This window comes from Podarcis raffonei, chromosome 2 (assembly GCF_027172205.1).
Source record: "Podarcis raffonei isolate rPodRaf1 chromosome 2, rPodRaf1.pri, whole genome shotgun sequence".
In the NCBI taxonomy this organism is placed as follows: Eukaryota; Metazoa; Chordata; class Lepidosauria; order Squamata; family Lacertidae; genus Podarcis; species Podarcis raffonei.
The window spans coordinates 67,247,873-67,272,337 of record NC_070603.1 but is presented as its reverse complement, the minus strand read 5'-3'; the positions used below and the strand labels follow the sequence as shown (position 1 = coordinate 67,272,337).

The 24,465-nt window shown below is 41.2% G+C and overlaps 1 protein-coding gene across 2 annotated transcripts in view; it reads left to right on the top strand.

The window, feature by feature from the left end:
• Window positions 1–24,465, top strand: part of CLINT1 (clathrin interactor 1) — a 72,060-nt gene that overhangs the window by 25,839 nt on the left and 21,756 nt on the right. For both annotated transcript variants that reach the window (XM_053377127.1, XM_053377126.1), the window contains exons 2-6: window positions 4,568–4,672; window positions 5,230–5,326; window positions 6,851–6,959; window positions 7,842–8,006; window positions 11,905–12,082. In XM_053377127.1, the coding sequence (XP_053233102.1) occupies window positions 4,568–4,672; window positions 5,230–5,326; window positions 6,851–6,959; window positions 7,842–8,006; window positions 11,905–12,082 (654 nt within the window). The remainder of the gene's footprint in view (window positions 1–4,567; window positions 4,673–5,229; window positions 5,327–6,850; window positions 6,960–7,841; window positions 8,007–11,904; window positions 12,083–24,465) is intronic.

Below are 24,465 nucleotides of genomic sequence, written 5' to 3'. Positions count from 1 at the left end.
ATACTCTTACTTTAAATGCTGGTGTTTAAATTAGGTTGGTTACTCCAAATTAGCTACTCTACTTCGCAAGTTTTCAACTAAACAGCAGGGCACTCTTGTTTACCAGAGTTCTATTCATAAACTTGGCACAAATTATCTTTGTGGTCTTGTCAGCTTTTTCATATATTACACAGAAGTAGGCAAAGGAGATTCAAGAGTAGCATACAAATTCTGGGTAACTAATTCGCCAGCTGCTCTTGGTTTTACAGAACCCATTTCATGTAGGTCTCACAAAAGAAGAAGCTGAAAATAAGGATTAAAACTAGTTTAAACTTCTGCTTTCTTTTATAGCTACATACCACATTGATTTTGCCGAAGCAGTAATGGGGTTAGAAATGAGTTTCATCTAGTTTTATTCATGTGGACTTTTTTTTAATGGTTCGTGACAAATATTCTAATTGCTCAGGTTTTAAAATAACAGGCTGGTCCCTGCCAGACAGTGTCTTGGATTATAGCAGGCTTTAAGCATAACGTGCTCAGTCCATTTGTCAATCCAGCTATTGTGTAGCCCATTGCAAAGAATTCTGTCTATGAAGTCCAGCAAGATTCCTTGGAAGAGGCCCAGGGTAAACTAACCAGAGAGGCCCTCCCCCCTGGTGTCTGAAAGTGTCCTCAGATATCAAATTTATATCAATCACAGGAAGTCTTGGCAATCAAACCAGTCACTTTCCCCCCTCACATCTGGAAGTAAAAAAAAAAAAGCTGCTCTAAAGGTCACAGGCATCATGGGTAGGGCATGGATTGAGGGCCATAGAAAACATGGGAAAGGAAGAATAAAACTAGATTTCCACCTTTTTTGAAATAGTTATTTTTAAATGACCTGGAACATAGCCAAACTACACAACCTTCCCCCCGCCCCTCGGTTTACGTTTGGTGCTGAATGAAATGCGGCTGAAGATTTTGTTCTGGAATGCTACATCTCTTTTGAGGGGTTATTAGTACTTTTCCCTGTTTTGCTGGGAATAATATTTTTATAGCAGGATGGATTCAGAGATAGAGTGTGCTGCCTTACTTAGTGCTGTTTATAACTAGTAGTTTTAGGTTGTGTGTTGTTCTAACTTCCCCCAATCTGCTCTTTCAACTTCCTCACAGATTGCTTTACTCCTGAACTTTTTAATCACTCCTAACTGAACTGATATGGGTGCCTGTTAATGGATGTTTGTGGCTTTTCTTTCCTGCATGACTTGCAATCTTGAGCATTTAACCTAGAAAAATGTAGGAAACACTTCATCTTAGTCTTTTCCTCCAGCCCTTCAAACAAGAGCTTGGGGAAGGTTGTAAAAACAGAACCTTTCCCATTTGATCCACAGGTATTCCTTACATTGGACAAAGAAACTAGTGCGCTGAAAGCTATAAAACCTCAGATGCCTGTCTTGAAAACCAGTTCCATATGAATGGGAATTAAAAATAGCATTAGGTTAATATTTGTCTCTACTAAAAGGGGAATGCAGAACCATAGCCTTGAACTGTGTGCTTTGGTGGGATGATAGTAAAGTGAATAAATAGTTCTAATTGCAGCCATACAGATATTACAGATCTGTTTTGACACACATTGTGGTGCAAATAATGGTTTTCATTTGTTGACTGACTTAATTCAAACATGCAGGTTACCTTTTCTTCAGGCATGGAATAGATAAAATTGATTTTTAGCTTTTGGCTTCAAGGATTTCTGGCTGTTAAAATTATTAAGTTCTCCAAAAAAATCAAGTTCTTTGCTGCTTATCATTACAATCCAGTCTTACAAAGCATATTAAAATATCAATAAAATTAAACCAAATGATAGTGTCAGGAAATTAAGTCTTAAGCATCAGTAGACCAATCCTAATAAAACAGTCCTAGAATAATAGCAACAACAGAGACCACTGCAGTATCTCATATTTCTTCCTAGTGTCTGTGTGTTTGGGGGGGGGCGTGTTGGCAGATTTCACTTTGGAATGTTTTCTGTAAACTTGACGCCATCACCAGAGTGAATTGTCTTCACTGTCCTGCAACTATTTTAATCTCTCACAGGAGGGACTCTATCCATTACATTCCTAGCTTATTTTAACATGGGGTATGTGAAGTACTGGCAGAGGAACATACATTCGCTAATCAGTGCAGGGCTGAGAAGCTGTGAAGCCCTTCCTAGGTTAAAAAATGTACTTTGATGCAGGAATAGAAACTTAATAGATAGCTGTTCACTGCTGCTGCGGTTTAATGGTTGCATTTTCCTGCAACTACCAGGAATTGGACAGCATTTGGTACAATTTGAAGACAAAAAAATTCAAGGGCAATCCCGTGCAATAGTTTCCCCCCAGCTATAAAGACATGGATATCTGTAAAAAGTACCTTGTTCTTCTGAAAGGGACTTGACTAGATACTGGATGTTCCTGAATAAAATTTATTACTGGCCCACAGCCAGCATCAAAGTGGTTCATGAGGATCATAAAAGTGAACTTAGGGGCATTTTCTGCCAGCAAACATAGCTAACGTTAACATATTCATAATCTCTTCCCAGAGCCACTGGATTTTTCCCGCCATCCTGTTTGGATTCACTCTCCATGTTGGCATCTGGTGTGTCAAACACAATTGATATCATCCCTGTAACACCAGGCATCCAGGAGCAGCGATAGTTCCATGAGGACTCCTTGCTACAAACTGGCCCAAACCATTTCTAATGCACACGCTGCATTCTTTTCCCATTTTGGATTTCATTTTAAATTTTGTCCACTGAAAATAGTTTTAAGACTTCACTTAAAACCACAACGAGGTGCCTGCCGACCAGATCCTGAAATAAAAATGGAGCATTAGTATCAAAAGTTGCTGGAAAATCCAGAAATACCAATACCAGGCCCAAAACTAGCCTGAAGCTTTATTAAAATAGATGGAGGAGGGTCTGGAGGTTTGAGCCACAACTTCCTGCTAAATCGTAAGTTGAAGAATGGAAAACTTGGCAGGATTGAAAACTTGGAGACTGGCCAGTAATTGCTAAGGTCTTCTAGATATACCCTGCATCAACTAAAATTTCAAGATCAGTAGCAAAAGGTTCTTAAATATAGCTTAGCAATTTCTTTGGACACTGGTGGAAGCTTCATTGAAGCCTCTGCCTCTGGCTGGGAGAATCCATGAAAGCTCTCTTCAGCATATTTTTTCATATCGTAGTATAAATAGCTGCATACTCTGCAGAGTCTCTTTCCCCTTGTCCATCACACGTGTCTATAAAGGGCACATTATATATGAAGAAGCTTAAAGAGGACTAGGGAAAGCGTATTATATACAACACTGCATGCATTCCTGTGTGCAATGTAAATGGAAAAAATATTGCCACTTTCCCAGTAGCAAGGCTATCTGAAAATACATCTCAGTTTCTTGCCAGTTTTTAGTGTAGAGAAATAAATGTGCTCGTTTTCTTCCTTTCCGAGTTGGGTGATGTCTCTTATTTCAGACTCAGCGGCTCCAAAGTGACCCTGATTTTGAAATTCTCATGTGGCAATTCTCTCCCTTTCATTCTCCTAGTTGCCTACTCTGCGCAGCATAATATTCTGGGGGGACAAATCTGCCTTCCCATGTGTGTTTGCAAATTTTAAAGGCATATTAATTAGCTAGGTATATTTTTTAAGGATTTATGTGGAAATACAAGAAAAAGAAAAGGCTTAGTATTGGCCATAAGGTACTAAATGTAGTTGATACTAAACCATGGGTAGGAAAATTAAGGCCCGGGGACCGGATCCGGCCCAATCGCCTTCTCAATCTGGCCCGCGGGTGGTCTGGGAATCAGCGTGTTTTTACATGAGTAGAATGTGTCCTTTTATTTAAAATGCATCTCTGGGTTATTTGTGGGGCATAGGAATTCATTCATATATTTTTTTCCAAAATATAGTCCGGCCCCCTACAAGGTCTGAGGGACAGTGGACCGGCCCCCTGCTGAAAAAGTTTGCTGACCCCTGTACTAAACCTTTAATTTTTGGTTCCTGCATTCATTTATTAATCCTTGTAGATGGTATTTAAGACTGTCTTTAGGGAAATACTGGAGTTTGTACGGATTTTGCCCATGTTGTCCCACCTTTTTCAGGCTGTGATACTTGGTGCCTCTGCTTCAGTTCTTTTAATTTTGTTGGCAACTGCTCCAATAAGACCTATTGTTTCATTTTCATCATAGGGTTGTTTCATTTGATTCAGTTCTAGGTGTGTGGCAAATAGCTGTAGCGTGCATGTGTTTATGTGTACAAGCAAAGTAACAATGGCCAGTCTTCAGTGGTTCAGTTTTTTAATTTGTCCATCAGCCATATTTTATTGGAATGGTTCCAAGTCTAATGCAATCCTTAGTCTCTAAGCTATATTCTGGAAGGCTAATGGAATAGTAAAACCTTCTTAAAGATAGTTAAATGTGTTGCGGTGTCCTCGGGGCAGCTTCTCCACTAAAGATGTTTTCTTTCCCACCCTGTAGAGGTATCTCATTAAGGTACCCGCTAGTGTCATTATTAAGTTTTCATGTGTTTCTCAGTTTTGATGCTAATCTTTATGCATGTGTTTAATTCTGTTTTTGCAGCACCAATGTGGTCATGAATTATTCAGAAATCGAGTCTAAGGTTCGAGAAGCAACCAACGATGATCCGTGGGGACCTTCAGGGCAACTCATGGGAGAGATTGCCAAGTAAGTGATAATTTGACTCAGCAGTGAAGGAAGGTACATCTTTATGCAGAAATACATGTAAGAATTGTTCCTGCTTCACCACTTCTGAAGAATAAATGAGATGGAGAGATCAGTATTAATGGTACTTGGAATGATGGCCACAAGCAACTGTTTATTAAAACCTATTTCCACGAAGCATTGTAACTTGTAGGAGATAAGATTTCCTTCGGGTAGGGGTCTAGCAAAGCATTTTTCAGAAATACAAAATTAGGAAGTTGGTGCTCCTTCATAAATGCTTTCTCAAGAAGGGCAAATGAATGGCGTGATGGGCTAAGATAACAAGGAACTTCTAGTTCTTCATTTCCGTTGTTGGGGAGGGGGGGGGAAGAACTTATCAGCATTGCTAATCTAGTGAGTAATTCTGTATATGAAATACTTCTGTACAAATGTCAGTAGCTCTGTATTTGGGATTGAAGCTCTAATTTAGAGCAAGTCTGCCACCTGCTGTCAAATGCAGGTCCTAGCAGACCTTTCCTGAAAACAGCTAATTCCTTCTTTTGCCTTTCTTTTGTTTTTAGGGCTACCTTTATGTATGAACAGTTTCCAGAACTTATGAACATGCTTTGGACACGAATGCTGAAAGACAACAAAAAGAACTGGCGGAGAGTTTATAAAGTATGTATATAAAATTACTTTTTATGAGCTTCTTCAAGGTTTAATTTTGTTCTAAATATGGCACTTACTTGAATGTTTTAATTTTACAACAGTGCCCTATTGTAATTAACTCAGTTTTGTGCTATCATTAACATAATATCCATGCTAAATTTCACAGGTTTCCGGATCCTTTGTGTGCAGTTAGTACAAGCTTGATTTTAATCAAGTTGATTTTTCCTGTGTATGTTTTTAGAGAAGAGTTCTCTGTTGAAAAATAAGGATTTTCCCTACAAACACTCTTTAATGAATGCCTTCTAGCAATTTTTATTTTTATTACTGTTTTAAATACTGAATAGAGGATTGTCTGTAATTTGATCTTTTAAAACTGGGAAATCACCCTTTTGCTGGCCTACTAGTGAGACCCTCATTTTGATATTTGTTCTGAATGTCTCTTTTGCAACTCAATTTACATTTGAAGCAATCTGGAAATGAACACATACATTTACCACCAATACATTTCACACATTGTACTGGACTCCCCCCAATGCACAACTTTGCTAATTACATTTTATCTTGTAACTAACTGAAGAGAAAGCCAGTTACTTGTTCACCATAAAGTTTTTGTTCCCTTGTGTTCTTTCAGCTGCATTTGCAATTAAATTCAGCATATGCATCATGATACATTTTTTTTCTTTTTCCTATAGCATTGAAAAGGGCCTTAAGACTTAAAATATTGTACACTGAACATACTGTATTTAATTCTCAGGCAAGGTTACCCCCCCCCCCGGTAGGTTTTACCTTATAGTAATTGTTTTCCCTGCAGCATAATATAAATTAATTTTTAATGCTATCATACATAGGATTTAACATTCTTAAGGATACTTGAGATTTATCTACTAGTTTCAGATCATTGCCATTTATAAACATGCATCTATTGGCATCCAAATGACTTATTTATGTATGATTTCAAAATCAAGGGAAAGCCTGGAAATTGCAGGAAGTTCACAAAATTAAAATACTTTTCAACTTTATTTTTGTTTTGAAGTTTGTTTAAATTTACCTGAAAATAGTGAGTTTCATACATCAACACATTTCCTGCAGAAAGCTACATAGATAAATTGCCATAAAAATGCTTTTAAATGGAAAAACTCTTGGGAATAAGGCAATTGCAAAAAAAGAGAGACACAAAAGAAAATTGTTTCATTCTGTAGAGTTCAGGGTGTTTTTTTTCTTTCCTCCTTCTTCGTCTTAAATTGCCTTAACCATAATTTCCCCCTCCTGGAGAACATTCTTCAGGCAAATAACTTATGATTTAATGTTCTGCATTTTTTGTCTTAGTGAGTAAATGCAGTTTTAAATTTGTGCACTGTATTATGAGTGGTTCTTGCTTTAAGGAGCAACAATCTTCAAGGTGGCTTATTTAAATGGGAACAAATCCTGCTTTTGTTTACTAATTTTTGTGCATTTAGGCTTTTCTTTTTATTGCAGTTAAAAATACTGATGGCTTTTGTTCATGCAATAATAAGGTGCTTTGTATTTTTATAGTCTCTGCTGCTCCTATCTTACCTCATAAGGAATGGATCAGAGCGTGTTGTTACAAGTGCCAGAGAACACATTTATGATTTGCGATCCCTGGAAAATTACCACTTTGTAGGTGAGCGATAGAAAAATCTTATAAGCAAATTAAAACAGTAGTTGGAGTTGTCAGTCACCTGAACCAGCTTAGAAGCTTCCCCGCTCTAATTAGAATGTGACTGTTGCCGGTTGTGTGAAGAGTGCAGAATTCAAGACGTGGGACCCTAGAGTATTAATTAGTGAAGACAAGAACTTGCAGAAAAGACTGGCTAATAACAACAGAACCAACACAACATGAGTGTTCGGGTTTATATTAAAATATGCACTAGAGACTGGTCCCCTGTGGTGTGTGTAAAGGAATAGCTTTAATCATATGGGAAGAAAAGGTTAGAGCTCCAAAACATACACATCTGTTTGAAGCTGGGGGTTTTTTCTCCTCCCACCAAATAATATTTACAGTGGAAAGGCAGCAAGGCCAGTGTGTGTTCTGAATAAGAAAGAGGCTTAGAGAAGTGAAGCAAATTTTAGTTTGTAGTGCACTCGGGCTGACAGCATTTTTAAAATACAGTTTTGAATCAAGACAGAAACATAGCAATTAGTATTTTGAAGAAAAACTGCCTTCCCAAAAAGGTTGAGAGAGGAGGTTGCTTTAAATGGGTTAAAATTGGCAGAAAATGTGTTTCTGTTTTTGAATCTTTTTTTAACTAATATTTTTAGTAGATCAGCAGCATTTAAGAAGCTTTCTCAGTTGACATTGTTTTCAAATGCTACCCCTTAGATTAAGATGAAATTTTGGTTATAAAAAAAACTGTGCTGTTCACTCATTACAGAGAATTGCTTTGGAATACCATAACCTTAAAATATTTTGTGTTCTTTTTATATCTATTTTTTTCCAGGGTACTTAATGCTTGAGGTTAACTGTTTCTACTAAATTGTTTCTTTTTTATATACGCTCACACAGATGAGAATGGCAAAGACCAAGGTATAAATATACGTCAGAAGGTGAAAGAAATGGTAGAATTTGCCCAGGACGATGATAGACTTCGTGAAGAGAGGAAAAAGGCAAAGAAAAACAAAGATAAATACATTGGGGTTTCTTCAGACAGTGTTGGAGGATTCAGATACAGTGAGTACAGCACTGTAATCAGTAGTTGGCATATTGCAAAGTTAGCTTGGTTTTGTGGATATGCTATAATAAATATATGTTCTTTAAAAAATATATGAGTGCCATCACCAATCTACATAGGTGTCATTATCTGAAGGAAGTAGACCTTCATATGACTGAACAGCGAGGGGAGATTAGCAAATTAAATTAACAGCCTTTCCTTCAGATTGTAGAAGATGGAGAAAAGGGGAAGCAGGACTGCCCTATCAGCTTTGCTGAGAAACTAGCTCCTTCTAGCTCCTCTCTACGAACTGTTTCCACCAAAACGGGTCCTTATTGGAACTTTGTAACGTTAAGAAGCAGTGCCTGAGTTTATGTTTTTCCTTTTCTCCCCCAATCTGATTCCTTTTGTGTTGTGTCTTTTTGGATTATCAGCCCAAGGGCAGGGGCTGTCTTGCTTTTATTGATCTGAAAGCATTTTTAGTGAGAAGGGAAGTAAAAAAGTTACACAGAGAGAGAAGTAACCTTAGTTCATAACATAGAGGAGATGGTAAGTGCCTATTTTTCCGTGTATAAGATGCCCCTATGTATAAGATGACCCCAATTTTTTTTGAACCCAAAATTAAATCAATATTTTTAGGTTACCAAAGTTGTTCAGCTTTTGGGGGACAATAGCACTCAAAGTTGTTGATCGCCCTGCCAAAAACCGTGTATGAGACAACCACCCCATTTTTTAGTCAGAAAATGGAAGGAAAAAATCGTCTTATACACAGAAAAATACAGTATATACTGGAAGAGGTTTGCATTAAGATTCCTTTCAAAATCCCTACAGTTGGCTAGATAAGGATAAGCTTATTGGATTCTCTGGCAACGCAGATTGTTTGTATCCAAACAGTGATTAGCTTCGGACTCTCGTAACAGTTGCTACTGCTGTCAAGTGTTTTGGACTGCAAACAAAGCTGTCTTCTCCCACCCCACTCTACTCAAGGGACCACTTCTCCATTATGCTCTCCTATGTGGCTCAGATGTCTCTGCGAATAAGACAGTTATGTAGGCAAGCTGGCCATGTGGATCTTTCCTATTTGTTGTTGTGACACATATGCACATACACATACTTTGTAGCACATGGGGTTGCACCAGGGGGAATACTTTTTTCAGGGCAAAGTGGGGAGGGGGAGCGTAAAAAGGTCTAGAATTATTCGGCGTTGTGTGTAGAACAATATTGATCTCGAAACTGCAGATAATGTTTGTCAAACATTATAAGGCAACACTTTTGAACTAGTTTCCCCTGAGGCCTGATTCTTATATTTACCATTGCAGCATGGGAGCTGCCTCTGTCCCATCCCCAAAAAGCTCATGCTCCAACCACAATGAACAAGAGTGACAGATTATGTTGAAAGTCTTTGGCCTTTGGCTGTGGGAAGAAGAACCCATTGGAATCCTTCCTTATCTTGTAAAAACCCAATATAGGATATTTGAATAGGAGGCCAGCAAGTGGGGAGGGGGTGTCGAGTATTTGAGTTACAGGTGTCTGTCTGCTAGCCAGAAGTTGTGGGGATCTACTCCCTGCAGTGAACTCCATCTCTTACAGAACAACTCGGTCCTTTCAAGGTAGCTGAGCTATTCTTATGCATATTCTGGGTTATACAACCCTTATTGCAATTCATTTCTCTATAAGACTCTGATGCCATGGTACAGTGGGGGTGTTATTAATAGAAAATGCATAGAAATGTAAATGCATACAAATTTTAGAAATGCATAGAAATTTAAAATCTACAATGGAATGTTTAAACAACAGGAAACCCAATTATTTATATCCCGTCCATCTGGCTGGGTTTCCCTAGCCACTCTGGGCGGCTTCCAACCAAATATTAAAAACAATACAGCATCCAACATTAAAAACTTCCCTAAACAGTTGTCTTCCCTTCAGTTGTCTTTTAAAATAAAATAGTTGTTTATTGCCTTGACATCTGCTGGGAGGGTGTTCTACGGGGCAGGCGCCACTACCAAGAAGGCCCTCTGCCTGGTTCCCTGTAACCTCACTTCTTGCAGCGAGGGAACCGCCAGAAGGCCCTCATCGCTGGACCTCAGTGTCCGGGGCTGGATGATGGGGTGGAGACGCTCCTTCAGGTATACAGGACCGAGGCCTTGCACCTGGGATAAAATTGAGCGGAGTAAGACTGTTCAGCTAGTTGAGAATACAATAATTTCAAATAGCTGGGCAAATAAAATGTCTTAAACTGGAACTATAAAGAATACAATGTCAGGCGTACCTTCCTCAGAGGGGAACTGAGACTTGACGTGCCACCCCAGAAGCATCCCTCTCTTTTGTACATGCATAATATCCTATATTCTATAAGGGAACATACCTTGGGGATGTCCTGCTGTTGTGCTTTCCTTGGGCATCTGGTTGGCCACTGTGAGAAGAGGATGGCAGACTGGCTTGCTCCAGGAACTTCTTATATTCTACCATGCATAAAGAGGTTTCCCACTTATGTGAATGGCATAGCCTTGCACCTGGGATTCCTAATGTGCTTTGAAGCAGCTGGGTTGTGGCTTGCTCATGTATATAAACTAGAGTGGGGTTTGCATATGTGTTATCAGGGTGAACTCACTATATGCACCATCAAGGTCAGGAGTACGATGCTCCTGATTTGAGTGGGACACTGTGTGCAGGATAGTCCCCCTGAGAAGTCAGGTAGGTGGATGTCATGAATCAAATTGGCTCAGATAATGGGAGCATTAACACAGGTGAAACAGAGAATCATAGAATTGGAAAGGACTGCAAGAGTCATCTAGTCCAACCCCTGCAATGCAGGAATCTTTTTGTCCAGTGTGGGGTACAGACACACAGCCCTAAGGTTAAGAGTCTCACGCTCTACCGACTGAGCTATCTCACTAAGATGCCCAATCTGTATTTACATGTCTGTAATATTCCTTTAGAATATTTGGTAAGCTAAGTCTCCGTTTTATTCAGGAATTCGATTAATGCTGGAGGCTTTGTAATGAGATAGTTTTAAAGCTTCAATATATTAGCCCTTATGGTACTTTTTAATAAAAAGTGCACACAGAAGATAATTTGAAGATTCAAATTCCTTATGGAATTCATAGAATCATAGAATTTTAGAGTTGGAAGGGACCCCGAGGGTCATCTAGTCCAGCTCTCTGTGGTGCAGGAATCATGCTAAGCTTTGCAAATGTGCTAGCAGTTTTACTGCTGCACCAATTGAGACACTGTTTAAATACAATTGAGCAATGCTGCCATCTCATACTCTTAGTTAGCAGCTAGGTGGTAGTACTTGGTTCTCGGTATTGTGAAGCAAATTTTGTTTAGGTGGCAAATTTTTGGTGGTGATACAATGTTGAGAAATTAAAGAGTCCCTAGTATCGCATAAGGGGATAAGATGCTGCATTTTCCTTAATAGATTTAAAGAGCCTTTAAAATTGGTGATTGAGGCTAGACATATTGCCAGCTGTTTTCACACTTGTCTTGCAGGGTTTGGTACAACCTTCTGTATTCATGAGGTTTTGAAACATATACAGTCTCTGAAAGGTTTCCAGTTTTCTATGGCAGCCTGGCTAGAAAACAAATCAGGTTCATTTCTCACAAGTTGCTCATAAAGCCAGGGTTCATTTCTTTAGGTGAGGGAAGCCTTTTAGCCTGCTCTTACAATGTCTGGTCTTATTCTGAAGTTCGATGCCTTGCCTTACAGTTCATCAACATCTTTTGATTACATTTTGAGCCAATTAACTGTTGGCATAACATGCTTTCTCATGGTAATAATATTGCTGCAGCATCATGAAAGTTTCTGTTTGCTTTGAAAACTGTTAAAGGTCTGTTGACAAGAATTAGTGGCATTTTTTGTTAAAGCTCCCCCACCCTTTTAAAAAAAATTTACTATCTACCTATGTTATTTAGATGAAAGATACGATACTGAGCCGAAGTCCAAGTGGGATGAAGAATGGGATAAAAACAAAGGCGGATTTCCATTCAGTGATAAGTTAGGTGAGCTGAGTGATAAAATCGGGAGCACAATTGATGACACCATCAGCAAGTTCCGGAGGAAAGACAGAGAGGATTCTCCAGAAAGATGCAGGTACTTACTTATTTTTACATTGTTTTACATTGTTGCTGTATTGATTGTCCTTTTCATAACCTCTTTTTAGCTTTTGCCAGTTTCTTTCCTGTAATTGTGGGATAAGGTTGAAATCCTGAAAATGTTGGTTTTCATCTTTTAAGCATTATAGTCCTTATAGCTATGGAAGAATAAACTGAAAACATATGGGCTGGCTTCCCCATGTGGTTTAAGCATCTAGAAAAGGAACGGGTACCATCGTGAATCAGACTGTAATTTCTTCACATAGCATTGTGCCATCTCTTCTTCAGGGCCCCATGCTGTTGTATAAATTAAATTTAAGCACACTCATAGCTTGGAAATTGGTAGACCGTTATCTAAACGAAAGGTTTCCTTCTGCCCATTGACCTAGTGGAGACTTACAAGGGAATGGAGCAAGACAAGATTTGCCTGTTTATCCCTACAAGTCCCTGCACCTCCTCCCATGTAATTAGAGAGGGTCCCCCAACCATCTACTATACATTAGGAGGAGTAAGAGGGAAATCAGCAAAAAATAATCTTCCCTCCTTCTGTCAGTGTGAGCATTCCATGAGTACATTCCATGAATTTTGTAGATCCCACCCCTTTGTGCCCTAGAACACTTATTTTAGCCAATGAGAATAATAGTTAAGCACATGGTTGTAATTTTTTGTGAATTTTTCTGGTCATAGCCTTGTAGATTTTGTAGCACAGAATTTAAGATTTCCCTTTTGTTGGCAATTTGTTGGGAAAATCTAGTCTTTCAGTGGCCAAAGTACCAAGAAGAAATTGTGCTGAAAGTAATGAAAATCTGGCTCTCATCTGAGTCAGCCAGAAGATCTGCAGCCTCCCTGGTAATCCAAGTTTTTAAGATGTCCAAGAGACCCTATAAATCACGAAAAATAGGCTTTAGTTTGGATTCTGTTGTCCTTCTATCTCTTTCACATGTGCATACCTCTGCAGTTGGCACCATTATTTCAGTAATAGGGGGTGTGACCATTCCTTGCAGGCGGGCAGCTAAACATAAAGCAGGCAATATAGAACAATTTGAAGTGGACAACACATTACATGAGGCATCCCAAATCTATGTAGCCCACAACAATTCTAACTGCCTTCTGTAAAAACTGTTCAAGGAGTTTGCTAGCCTACAATTGTAAAGCTAATCAGGGCCCTATTGAATAGTTTATTAAAATTCCAATCATCTTGGCTTTCATTTTTTTTTAAAAAAAATCACTTTCAGATTGTTGCGTTTAGAAAAATGGCAAAAACTCTGGTGAAGTTTTCCGTAGAGAAGCTGTTTGTTCTAACCAGGAAAGAGCCAATGCTTTCATTTGTCTCAACTGTAGTAGGGGCCTAATTTTGTCGCTAGCAGTGAAATGGAGTGAAGGAGTATCTTGGTTTTTTTTAGATTATTAAGAGTGTACAGAGGAAAATAGCTACCTTTTTTGTTTTGATTGTGTCCAAGTCATAAAAGTAGAAAGATAGAACATTTTGCTACTTTCTCTTAGCCTAAAGAAATGGCAGCTTACTTTTCAGCTAACCTTTTCATAAAGTACAGTGGACACTTGTTTATGAGATCATTAAATGCCCTCTACATTAAAAGGAAAACATTTTGGAAGTTTTGCCTGCTGTGCAAACTCCAATAGTTGATCTGTTCAACAAGTGGATTGAACTTTATCGTCAGCAGATCAAACTGATACTTAATAGTTTCTGATACTGCTGTGGAAGCCTTTATACAAATCTCATCTGGATGAGATTAAAGCAGTAGGAGCTTTCATATATTTAATATTTTTCACAACAGCATGTTGGAAGAATAAAAAATTCATTAAGGTGCTAAAGTTGTACTTCTTTCCAGTGGGTTTTTTTCTTTTTCTTTTGAAAGGTGAATTGATCTTGAGAGGGGGAATTTAGCAGTGTATTAAATGTTAATCCAGATGTATCAAATCGGACTAAATCTACAATATATTCTACTCTGTTCTGAATCTTTATATGATGTGTGGAGATTTTTAAATGGCAACACACACTATTATTTGGGCCCTTTTTCCTGTTTCCATGGTGTGATGGGATGGTGAGCTGCTTGTGCGTAAAATCCTTGTCCCTCAGAGTTTGGCTAAGTCCACAAACCTCTGTCTGTGACGGAGCTCCTTAAGCATGGCTCCATCAGTCGCTCGTTGAATCGGACAGTGGGCGTTTACGGAACTTCTTCCAGCATAAAAGCTCCTTAACGGAAACGCGTCTTCTGGACTCTCGGCGTGACAGTTTCCGGCGAGGAGTGGGTGTCCCTACAGGAGGTCGTGAAACCTCCCCACTGTTCTCGCTTGAAGTGTCTCTGAGCCCTCCCTCCGACTCACTTTCCCTTGGAACTCCACTTCTCCCCCTGCTGGTCCCCTCCTCAGCTGAATGGTCTCTCTCACCCTCCGTGAGCCCTTTCACCTCCTGCGTCTCAGATGGCAGTTCCCTGACATCCACCTCCCCTCCAGGGCCCCCTTCACCCCCTTCCCTCCCCTCCTCTGCGGGAGGCGAGGGAGCAAAACCCCTGAAGGAACCTCCCTCATCTTCCGAAGTTTCGAACACTTCCCTCCACCTCTTGCTGTTTCCGGTTTCCAAGTACTCCTCCTCATCGGAGTCTGTTCCTCCTTCCAACTCCGATTCCCTGAATCCTTCCAGTTCCTCCTCATCGTCGGTGGTGCCAAAGTACTCCCTCCGGAACCTCGCTACTGGCTGAGGTTTCCTGGGGAACCCTTGGTGGAACGTTTCGATCAAGATCTCGTCACGGACCTCCTCTGCCGTCACCCAGGTGTTTTCCGAATCCGGTTCCCCTTCCCACGCGACCAAATACTCCACCTGATTACCCTTCCACCTGGAGTCGATGATTTCCGCCACATGGTTGCTGCTTTCCCTTTCTTCTATGGCTGGCCCCCGTGTGGATACCCCTTCACCTTCCCCCCTATATGGTGACAGTAATGACCTGTGGAATACTGGGTGCAGTTTCATGTGGTTCGGTAACCGGAGTCTGAAAGCCACTGGGTTGACCTGTTGGATGACCTCAAATGGTCCCAATCTTTTGGGTCTCAATTTCTTGCAACCCCCCTTGAACGGCAACCCTTGGGTTGATAGCCAGACCTGACTCCCCACCCTAATGGTTTCACCTTCCCTTCTGCTCTTGTCTGCCTGCCTCTTATATTCTTCTTTGGCCCTTTCTAAGTTGAGTTGGAGTTGACGATGGATCGCTTCCATTTCTTCTACAAAATGTTCAGCGGCCGGGACACTCCATCTCTCCCCTCCTCCCCCTGGAAACGCCCTGGGGTGGCACCCATAATTAGCCAAAAAGGGGCTCATCCCGGTGGACACATTCTCTGCATTATTGTAAGCAAATTCCGCTAGCGCCAACTTTTTGACCCAATCGTTCTCTCTGTCATTGACATAACACCTCAGGTATTGTTGGAGGATACCGTTTGCCCTCTCCGCCTGCCCATTGGTCTCAGGGTGCCTGGCAGTCGAAAAGTTGACCTCTACGTGCAACAAGCTCATAAGTTTCCTCCAGAATCTGGACGTGAACTGTTTCCCTGTGTCGGAGACCACCCTCAAGGGGGCGCCATGCAGCCTAAAAATATGTTCTACAAACAATTTCGCTGTCTCTTCCGCCGTGACTGCATGTGAGCAAGCTACAAAGTGACCCATCTTAGTTAACAGGTCTACTACGACTAGTATGGCGGTTTTCCCCTGGGATTTAGGCAGATCAGTCATAAAATCTATCGATACCGCCTCCCACGGTCGTTCTGGTGTGGGTAACGGTTCTAATAACCCCGCTGGTGCCCGCCTTTCTCCTTTGGCTCTCTGGCATTGGTCACACCTTCTCACATACTCCCGTACATCCTCCCTCACCTTGGGCCACCAAAACTCCCTGGTCACCAACCACATGGTCTTGTGTTGCCCAAAATGCCCCGCTGTGGGATTGTCGTGCAGCTGTTTGAGTACTCTCCCCCTCAATTCCCCTTCGGGTATATATAGTGCCCCTTTGTAATACAATGCCCCGTTTCTTTCTTCAAAACCTCCGGGGTCTTCTCCCTCTCTCCTTAAACCTCTGAGCTTATCCTGGGCGTATTCATCATTTACCGTTCCCTCTACCAGTTCTCTTTGCCCCACCCAGGCCGCCCCACACACCCAGTGGTCCTCTGGGATAATATGTCTCTCTTCAGGCGCTCCCTCCCCCTCCAAATATTCAGGTTTGCGAGAGAGAGCGTCCGCTCTGATGTTTTCTGGACCTGGCACATAGCAGATTTCAAAATGGAATTTGGAGAACTCCTGGGCCCATCTCACTTGTCGTTGGTTGAGCACTCGTGCCGTTCTCCAATACTCCAAATTCTTGTGGTCCGTACACACTTGCACCTTATGCTGTGCGCCAATTAGTAAGTGTCTCCATCTCCGGAACGCTTCGTGAATGGCGAGTAGTTCTCGGTCATATACGGTGTAGTTCCTCTCGGATTTGTTCAGCTTATGCGAAAAGAAGGCACACGGTCTCCATTCCGACTTATTGCTCCCTGGCTGAAGCAGCACCGCCCCCACCGCCCGGTCTGAGGCATCAGTTTCCACTCTCATGGGTTTTTGTAAATCCACATGCAGGAGTTGTTCTTCCGAAGCGAATGCCCTTTTCAATTCCTCAAATGCTTGCTCCGCCTCCGCCGTCCAAACGAATTTCTTCTTGCTGCTTAGACAGTCCGTGATGGGAGCCGTTAAGTGGGCAAAGTTCTTGATGAATTTACGGTAAAAGTTCCCAAACCCTAAGAACCTTTGCACATCCTTTTTCGTTTTCGGTGTCTTCCATTCCAGCACCGCCTGGACCTTGCCTGGATCCATGGCTAATCCCTTGTCTGATAAGCGGTACCCCAGGAATTCCACCTCCTTGGTGTGAAACTGACACTTCTCCAATTTCACCCACAGCTGGTTTGCTTGCAGCTGGCTCAGCACTTCCCTGACATCCTTTACATGCTGCTCCTCATTCTCTGAATATATCAGCACGTCATCGAGGAAGGCCACGCAATTCTTGTAGAGCAAAGGTCCCAGGACATGGTTCATGAGCGATTGAAAACAGGCGGAGCCTGATTGCAATCCGAATGGCATAACGAGATATTCAAAAGCCCCCAAAGGGGTGAACATGGTGGTTTTCCATTCATCCCCTTTCTTTATTCGTATCAGGTTGTATGCCCCTCTCAGGTCCAGTTTCGTGAATATCTTTCCCTTCCTCACCCTGGTCAAAATGTCATCAATCCTGGGCATGGGGAAAGTCACTGGTTCTGACACGGCATTTAGCCGCCGGTAGTCCACTACAAGCCTGGGTTTATCCGTGTTTTTTTTGTCCACAAAAAACACTGGGCTCCCCCCCACCGCTCTGGACTCTCTGATGAAGCCCCTCTTCAGGTTTTTATCAATAAACTCCCTTAACTCCTGCATTTCCCTGTCTGACATGGCGTACAGCTTGCCCACGGGGAGCTGGGCCCCAGGGACCAGGTTAATTTGGCAGTCAAAGTCTCTATGCGGTGGTAGTTTATCTGCTTCCCTTTCGCTGAAGACCTTGCTCAGGTCAGCGTATTGTTTGGGCACCTTCCCTTTGTCCGCCACTTCCGTCCCTGCTAGAAAGGCTTTTGCCCCTTCTGGCACCTTTCCCTCTCTGCAGTGTTCCAGGCAATGTGCTGACCCAAAGGAGACCACTCTCTGATGCCAGCCCACTAGCGGGTCATGCAACGCTAGCCAGCTCATTCCCAAAATGACGGGAGCCCCTCCCAGGGTGGCCACATTGAACGCTATCCTTTCGGTGTGCCTGGCCACCCTCATAACCATTGGGACGGTCTGTAGGCTAACTTCTCCTCCCAACAGCTCCCTCCCATCGATCGTGGTCACCTGCAGGGGGTTGCTTAAAGGGAGTGTCTGTATCTGGTGTTCAGCTGCAAACTCCTTACTCATAAAATTACAGGAGCTGCCTGAGTCCAACAGCGCCTTTGTCTTTAGTGGGTATCCGTTTGCCAGCTCTAGCAACACCTCTATTACTAGGGCTGGTCTTGGAGGTTCCGGAGTGGGCACTTTTACTGCTCCTTGGCCTGGCTGCAGTGCCCTGACGGTGGCAGCCAGGCGTTGGCTTTTACTGGCTCCTGGACTCCCTCCTCCTTCCCCCCAACAGCTCCCGCCATCCCTTGCCATTCCTTTCTTTGCGGGTAGACTCTGGCAAAGTGACCTGGCTGCTGGCAGAGATAACATTTCTTGGCGCTCTTTCCCTCCTTCTTCCTCCCTTCACTGGGATTTGAAACTGCGCGCGCGCGCGCTGTTCCAACTTCCATCGGCTCTCCTGGCGGGAAACTTGGCTCTGGAATCTCTGGAATGCGCAAATCCCTCCAACGCTCTCCTTTTTTTTTTTATAATATTTTTTATTAAACAATTTTTATATTAACACAAACAAAACATACATAAACAAGCAACAAACAATAACAGAACAAAAAACAAGTACCATTTCATGTCCTAATTTCTTAAACCTTACTTCCTCGACTTCCTCTTGCTTCCCGTTTCTGTATTCCAAGTTCTTACAATTATTCAACGAATCTTCCCTTATTTTACTATAAATTTATGTTAATCATCCTTATTCTCTTTGTCTTAACCATTGCTAATAGTAACCATTTATTTTAATTTTAAACCCAACATCATTCTAACTGTCATTAATTTTATAGTATTTCTTTAAGTAGTCCTTAAACTTCTTCCATTCCTCTTCCGCCGCTTCTCTTCCCTGGTTTCGGATTCTGCTCGTCATTTCTGCCAAACCCATGTAGTCCATCACCTTCATCTGCCATTCTTCCAGTGTGGGTAGATCCTGTGTCTTCCAGTACTTTGCAATAAGTATTCTAGCTGCTGTTGTAGCATACATAAAAAAAATTGTATCTGTCTTTAACACCCCCTGGCCGACAATACCCAAGAGAAAGGCCTCTGGTTTCTTGGGGAAAGTATATTTAAATACCTTTTTCAGTTCATTGTAAATCATTTCCCAGAATGCCTTAATCTTCGGGCACGTCCACCAGAGGTGAAAGAATGTACCTTCCTTTTCTTTACATTTCCAACATTTATTATCAGGCAAGTGGTAGATCTTTGCAAGCTTGACTGGGGTTATGTACCACCTATAAATCATTTTCATTATATTTTCTCTTAAGGCGTTACACGCCGTAAACTTCAACCCGGTGGTCCACAACTTTTCCCAATCAGCAAACATGATGTTATGACCAATGTCCTGAGCCCATTTAATCATACTTGATTTTACCATTTCATCTTGTGTATTCCATTTCAGCAGCAGATCATACATTTTTGACAAATTCTTAGTACTGGATTCTAACAGTTCAGTCTCTAATTTTGATTTTTCCACCTGGAAGCCTATTTTACTGTCTAATTTAAACACTTCATTTATTTGATGATAATGTAACCAATCTCTCACCTTCCCTTTTAGTTTTTCAAAACTCTGCAATCTCAATTTGTCCCCTTCCTTTTCCAAGATTTCCCAATATCTTGGCCATTTCGACTCCATGTTTAGCTTTTTAACTGCCTTAGCTTCCATTGGTGATAGCCATCTTGGAGTCTTATTTTCCAGCAAGTCCTTATATCTAACCCAGACATTTAATAGTGCTTTCCTGACAATATGATTTTTGAAACTTTTATGCGCTTTAACCTTGTCATACCACAAATATGCATGCCACCCAAAGATATTGTTAAATCCTTCCAAATCCAAAATGTCTGTGTTTTCAAGAAGCAGCCATTCTTTTAGCCAGCAGAAAGCTGCCGCTTCATAATACAATTTAAAGTCTGGCAGGGCAAACCCCCCTCTTTCCTTTGAATCCGTTAATATCTTAAATTTTATTCTGGGCTTCTTGCCCTGCCAGACAAATTTAGATATATCTTTCTGCCACTTCTTGAAACAATCCATTTTGTCCATAATTTGTAATGCTTGAAACAGAAACAACATTCTTGGCAATACATTCATTTTTATAACTGCAATTCGACCTAACAAGGAAAGCTTCAGATTTGACCAGATCTCCAGATCTTTTTTCACTTCTGTCCAAGTTTTTTCATAATTATCTTTGAATAGGTTCACATTCTTAGCTGTCATATTCACACCCAGATATTTCACTTTTTTAACCACAGTCAACCCCGTCTCATTCTGAAACCTTTCTTTTTCAATCTGTGTTAAATTTTTCTCCAATACCTTAGTCTTTAACTTATTCAATTTAAATCCTGCCAATTGACCAAACTCTTAAATTATTTCCAAAACTCTTTTCGTGCTAGCTTCTGGCTCTTGCAATGTAAGTACTAGGTCATCTGCAAATGCTCTCAGTTTGTATTGTTTAGCTCCGACCTGAATCCCTTTAACCAACTGGTCCCTCCTGATCATATTAAGCAAAACCTCCAGGACCGATATAAAAAGTAATGGGGAGATAGGGCACCCCTGTCGTGTCCCTTTTTCAATCTTAAACTCTTCTGTTACCACATTATTTACAATTAATTTTGCTTTCTGTTCAAAATATATTGCACCTATACCATTTTCAAACCCTTGGCCTACCCCCATCCCCCGGAGGTTCTTCAACATGAAGCTCCAAGAAATATTGTCAAAGGCTTTCTCGGCGTCCACAAATATCAAAACAGCCTTAGTGTTTATGTTCACTTCCAACTTCTCCAAAATGTCAATTATATTCCTTACATTGTCCGACAAATGCCTTTTCGGGAGAAAGCCCGCCTGGTCTCCATGAATCTCCTCCATCAAAACTCTTTTCAGTCTCTTTGCTAAAACATCAGCAAAGATTTTGTAATCCACATTTAGTAAGGAGATGGGTCGGTAGTTCTTAAGTTGGGTCTTTTCAGTCTCTGTCTTTGGTATAAGTGTAATGTAGGCCTCTCTCCACGTATCGGGTGCCCTTCTCCCCTCCATGATCTCGTTGCAGACTTCCTTCAAAGGTTGTATAAGCCCTTCCTTCAAAACTTTGTAGTATTTGGAAGTCAATCCATCCGGTCCAGGTGATTTGCCCAACGTCATGTTTTGAATGGCATCTTCTATTTCCTGTGCTGATATCTCCTGGTTCAAAATTGTCTTACTTTCCTGGGAAATCTTTTTCAGCCCATTTTTCTCGAGGAATTGTTGTATGTCTTTATCTTTCTGCGGCCCTTGTGTATACAATTGTCTAAAGTAGCTCTGGAAACAGTTCCTAATTTCCACTGGGTTGCATATGTTCTTTCCCTCCACTTCTAAATTTGTTACCGTGTTGAGTTTTTGTCTCTTCTTTATTTGCCAAGCCAGTAACTTGCCACATTTGTCTGCAGATTCAAAGGTCTTTTGCCTCATTTGTTTAATTTTCCATTCTATTTCTTGATTCATCAGTTCCATATATTGTGTTTGGTACAGTTTAATTTCTCTTAAAACCACTTGCGATTTTGGCTTCAGTCTTAGTTTCCTTTCCCCTTCCTTTATCTTTTCCAGAATTTTCTCTTTCCTCTCATTTTGCTTTCTTTTCTTTAATGTATTTTGTTGTATCAAAAACCCTCTCATCACGGCTTTACTTGCATCCCATATTATTCTTTTTTCTACTTTAGTTCTTAGGTTAATTTCAAAATAATCCTTCAAAGTTTTTTGGGCCTTTTTACAGATCTCCTCGTCTCTGAATAAGGTGTCATTCATTCTCCATCTGAAGGAACCAGTTGTTGTTTGCTTCATCACCATCTTTACTGCGTTATGGTCGGAGAGAGTTTTGGGGCAGATTTCCACTTTCCTTATGTTCGACGCCATGTTGCTAGTCACCCAAATTTGGTCAATCCGAGTCCATGTCATTTTGGCTTCAGAAAAGAAGGTTCCCTCTCTCTCTAATGGGTGTTTTGTTCTCCAGATGTCTATCAAATCCATATTGTCAGTCATTTCAAAAAAAGTTTTTGGTAGTCTTCCATCTTTTGTAACTACCTGTCTTTGTGCTTTGTCCATATTTGTTGAAACTACTCCATTCATGTCTCCCATCATAATCAGTTTATAATCCATATAGTCCATTAAAGTCTCATGCAACTTCTTAAAAAATTCTGCTTTCCCTTCATTTGGTGCATATATCCCCACTATCAAAAATTATTCTCCTTGAGATTGAATTTCAATTGCCAGATATCTTCCTTGGTCATCTTTAAAAATTTGTTTCGGCTGCAAATTTTCTTTTACGTAGATCACCACTCCTCTTTTTTTTACTTTGTCTGAAGATATAAATTCTTGTCCCAATCTCTTATTTATTAACAGTTTTCTATGTGCTCTTGTCACGTGGGTCTCTTGTAAACAAATCAAGTCCAATTGGTCTTTCTTTAAAGCATGAAATATATTTTTCCTTTTTCGGGGATTGTTTAGACCATTACAATTCCAAGTTAGAAGTTGCAAAGCCATGATGGGGTTATTTAGTTCCTCCTACAGCTCCCAATTGTTGTTCGTCCTTTGTCGGTGGTTCTGTGTCCGTATCTAGTCTTGAAGGATGTCCTTCTCCTGGATAGGTCTCTTTCTGTAGGTCTTCTTCGTGTTCTCCCAGGAACTTGTCTTTATCACTCACTGTTTTTATTCTTCTTTTCTTCCCCTTGTATTTAAAAGACAGGCCTTGGGGAAACTCCCACCTGAATAGTATGTAGTTCCTCTTCAGTAGTGTCACCAGATCCTTGTAAGGACCTCTTGCATCCAAGATACTTTTGGGGATATCTTTAAAGATCTCAATATGGAAATCCTCAATTCGAAGGGTTGTTTGGTAGTGCAGGTTCAATATTTTATCCCTCTCTTCTTTGGATCTTAGAGTTATCAAGCAATCTCTGGGTCTATTCTTCCTCTGCCTTATTCCCAACCTGAATGCACTCTCTATTTTGAACTCTTCTTCTTTCAAATCTTGCTTCCAGAAGTCAGAAAACTCTTTTGTCAAATAATCCACCAAGTTGTCTCCTTCCTTTTCCGGCACAAGTCTAATCCTTAGGTTTTTCTCCTTGCGTTGCATATCCTGCATAGAAAGTGTCAGTTCATACTCATCCAGTTTCCTGTACACCGGTGGAAGTTTCCCTTCAACAGCAGTAGCAATTTCCTTGGCTTCTTCAGCTATCTTTCGCGTTGTAGATGAATCTTCCAGTAGTTTCCCAATTGCTTCTGCATTAGAGTTCACTTTATTCCCAAGGTCAGTTATACTTTTAGTATTTAAATCAATTTTCCCAGAAATTTCTTCAATTTTCTTATTTGTTTCAGCTCCTTGCTTCTTTAATTCCTCTAAAGAATCACTTATTTTTCCCAAGGCCTTTGTAAACGCTTCTTCCGAAGACATTGTTTTCACTCTTGCCTTTGTGACAGCTGCAGTTCCCGAGGCCCCTGATACAGAGGCCCTTCTTTGCATAGAAGAGTCCACTTTGTATTGTCTACCAGATCTCAAAGTTGTTTCTTATGAATCTTCTTTCTGTTTACCATCTGCCATAACAAAGTCTTTCGTTCAAGGTCATTCCCACACTCTTAAGCTGTCAATAGAGAAAAGTTCTCAGGTTTTAAATTCCACTTGGTTGCTGAAACTGACCAAATCCTCTAGAGGGCGTAAAGTCAGTTCCTAAACTTTAAATTGTTCCCACACTTCCAAAAAACAAAAGCCCTCCAGGTCCCAAAAGATCCAAATCAATAGTGCCCTGCAAGTAACTTACTATGTAGCCAAATACGATGTTTCAAGTTGAGAGTAACCAAAGTCTATGTATCAGTTACTTTCTAACCTTTTTTGTAGCGACCGTCCTTAGCCGGTTCCTTTCCTCCGGCAGTCCGACCCCCAGGTAGATAAGCAGCGGTAAACAGTTCAATCTCCTTTAAAACAGGCAGGGAATCCCTTTAAAATCTTCTTCCCCCCCTCTCCTGCCTTCTGGGGGGGGGAGTTCTTTACTTGGTGTTGGGTTTCTTGGCTCATAAACTCTCCTGTCAAAAGTTACAGCTTAGCTGTCTTTCGCTTTAATCTTGCTGCAGGACGGAAAGCAGACTTCCTTTTTAATGCTTATCCGTCTCGGTGCCCGAATTCCTTAATTTTAGTGTCCAATTTTTAATGCAAGCTCAATCCTACTCACGGAAAGTTGCTCTTTTTTAATCCAAAATCTTCGGAAGAAGTCAGCGCTCTCCGCTAATGGCGACGCGGCTTCGCTTCGCAGGCTGGGTGAAAGCGACTCTCAGCACCGCTCCTCACACCCTCCGCTGATCTATAGCCTTTAAAAAGGCTATTTCACAACGTCGGGGGGGGGCAAAGGTGCCCGCCGAGTCTCCGGTTCACAGGCTACGCGCCTGTGACTTTTGAGGGTCCTTGCTCCGCCGTGAGCTACAGGACCCGAACCCGCGAAGCAGATCT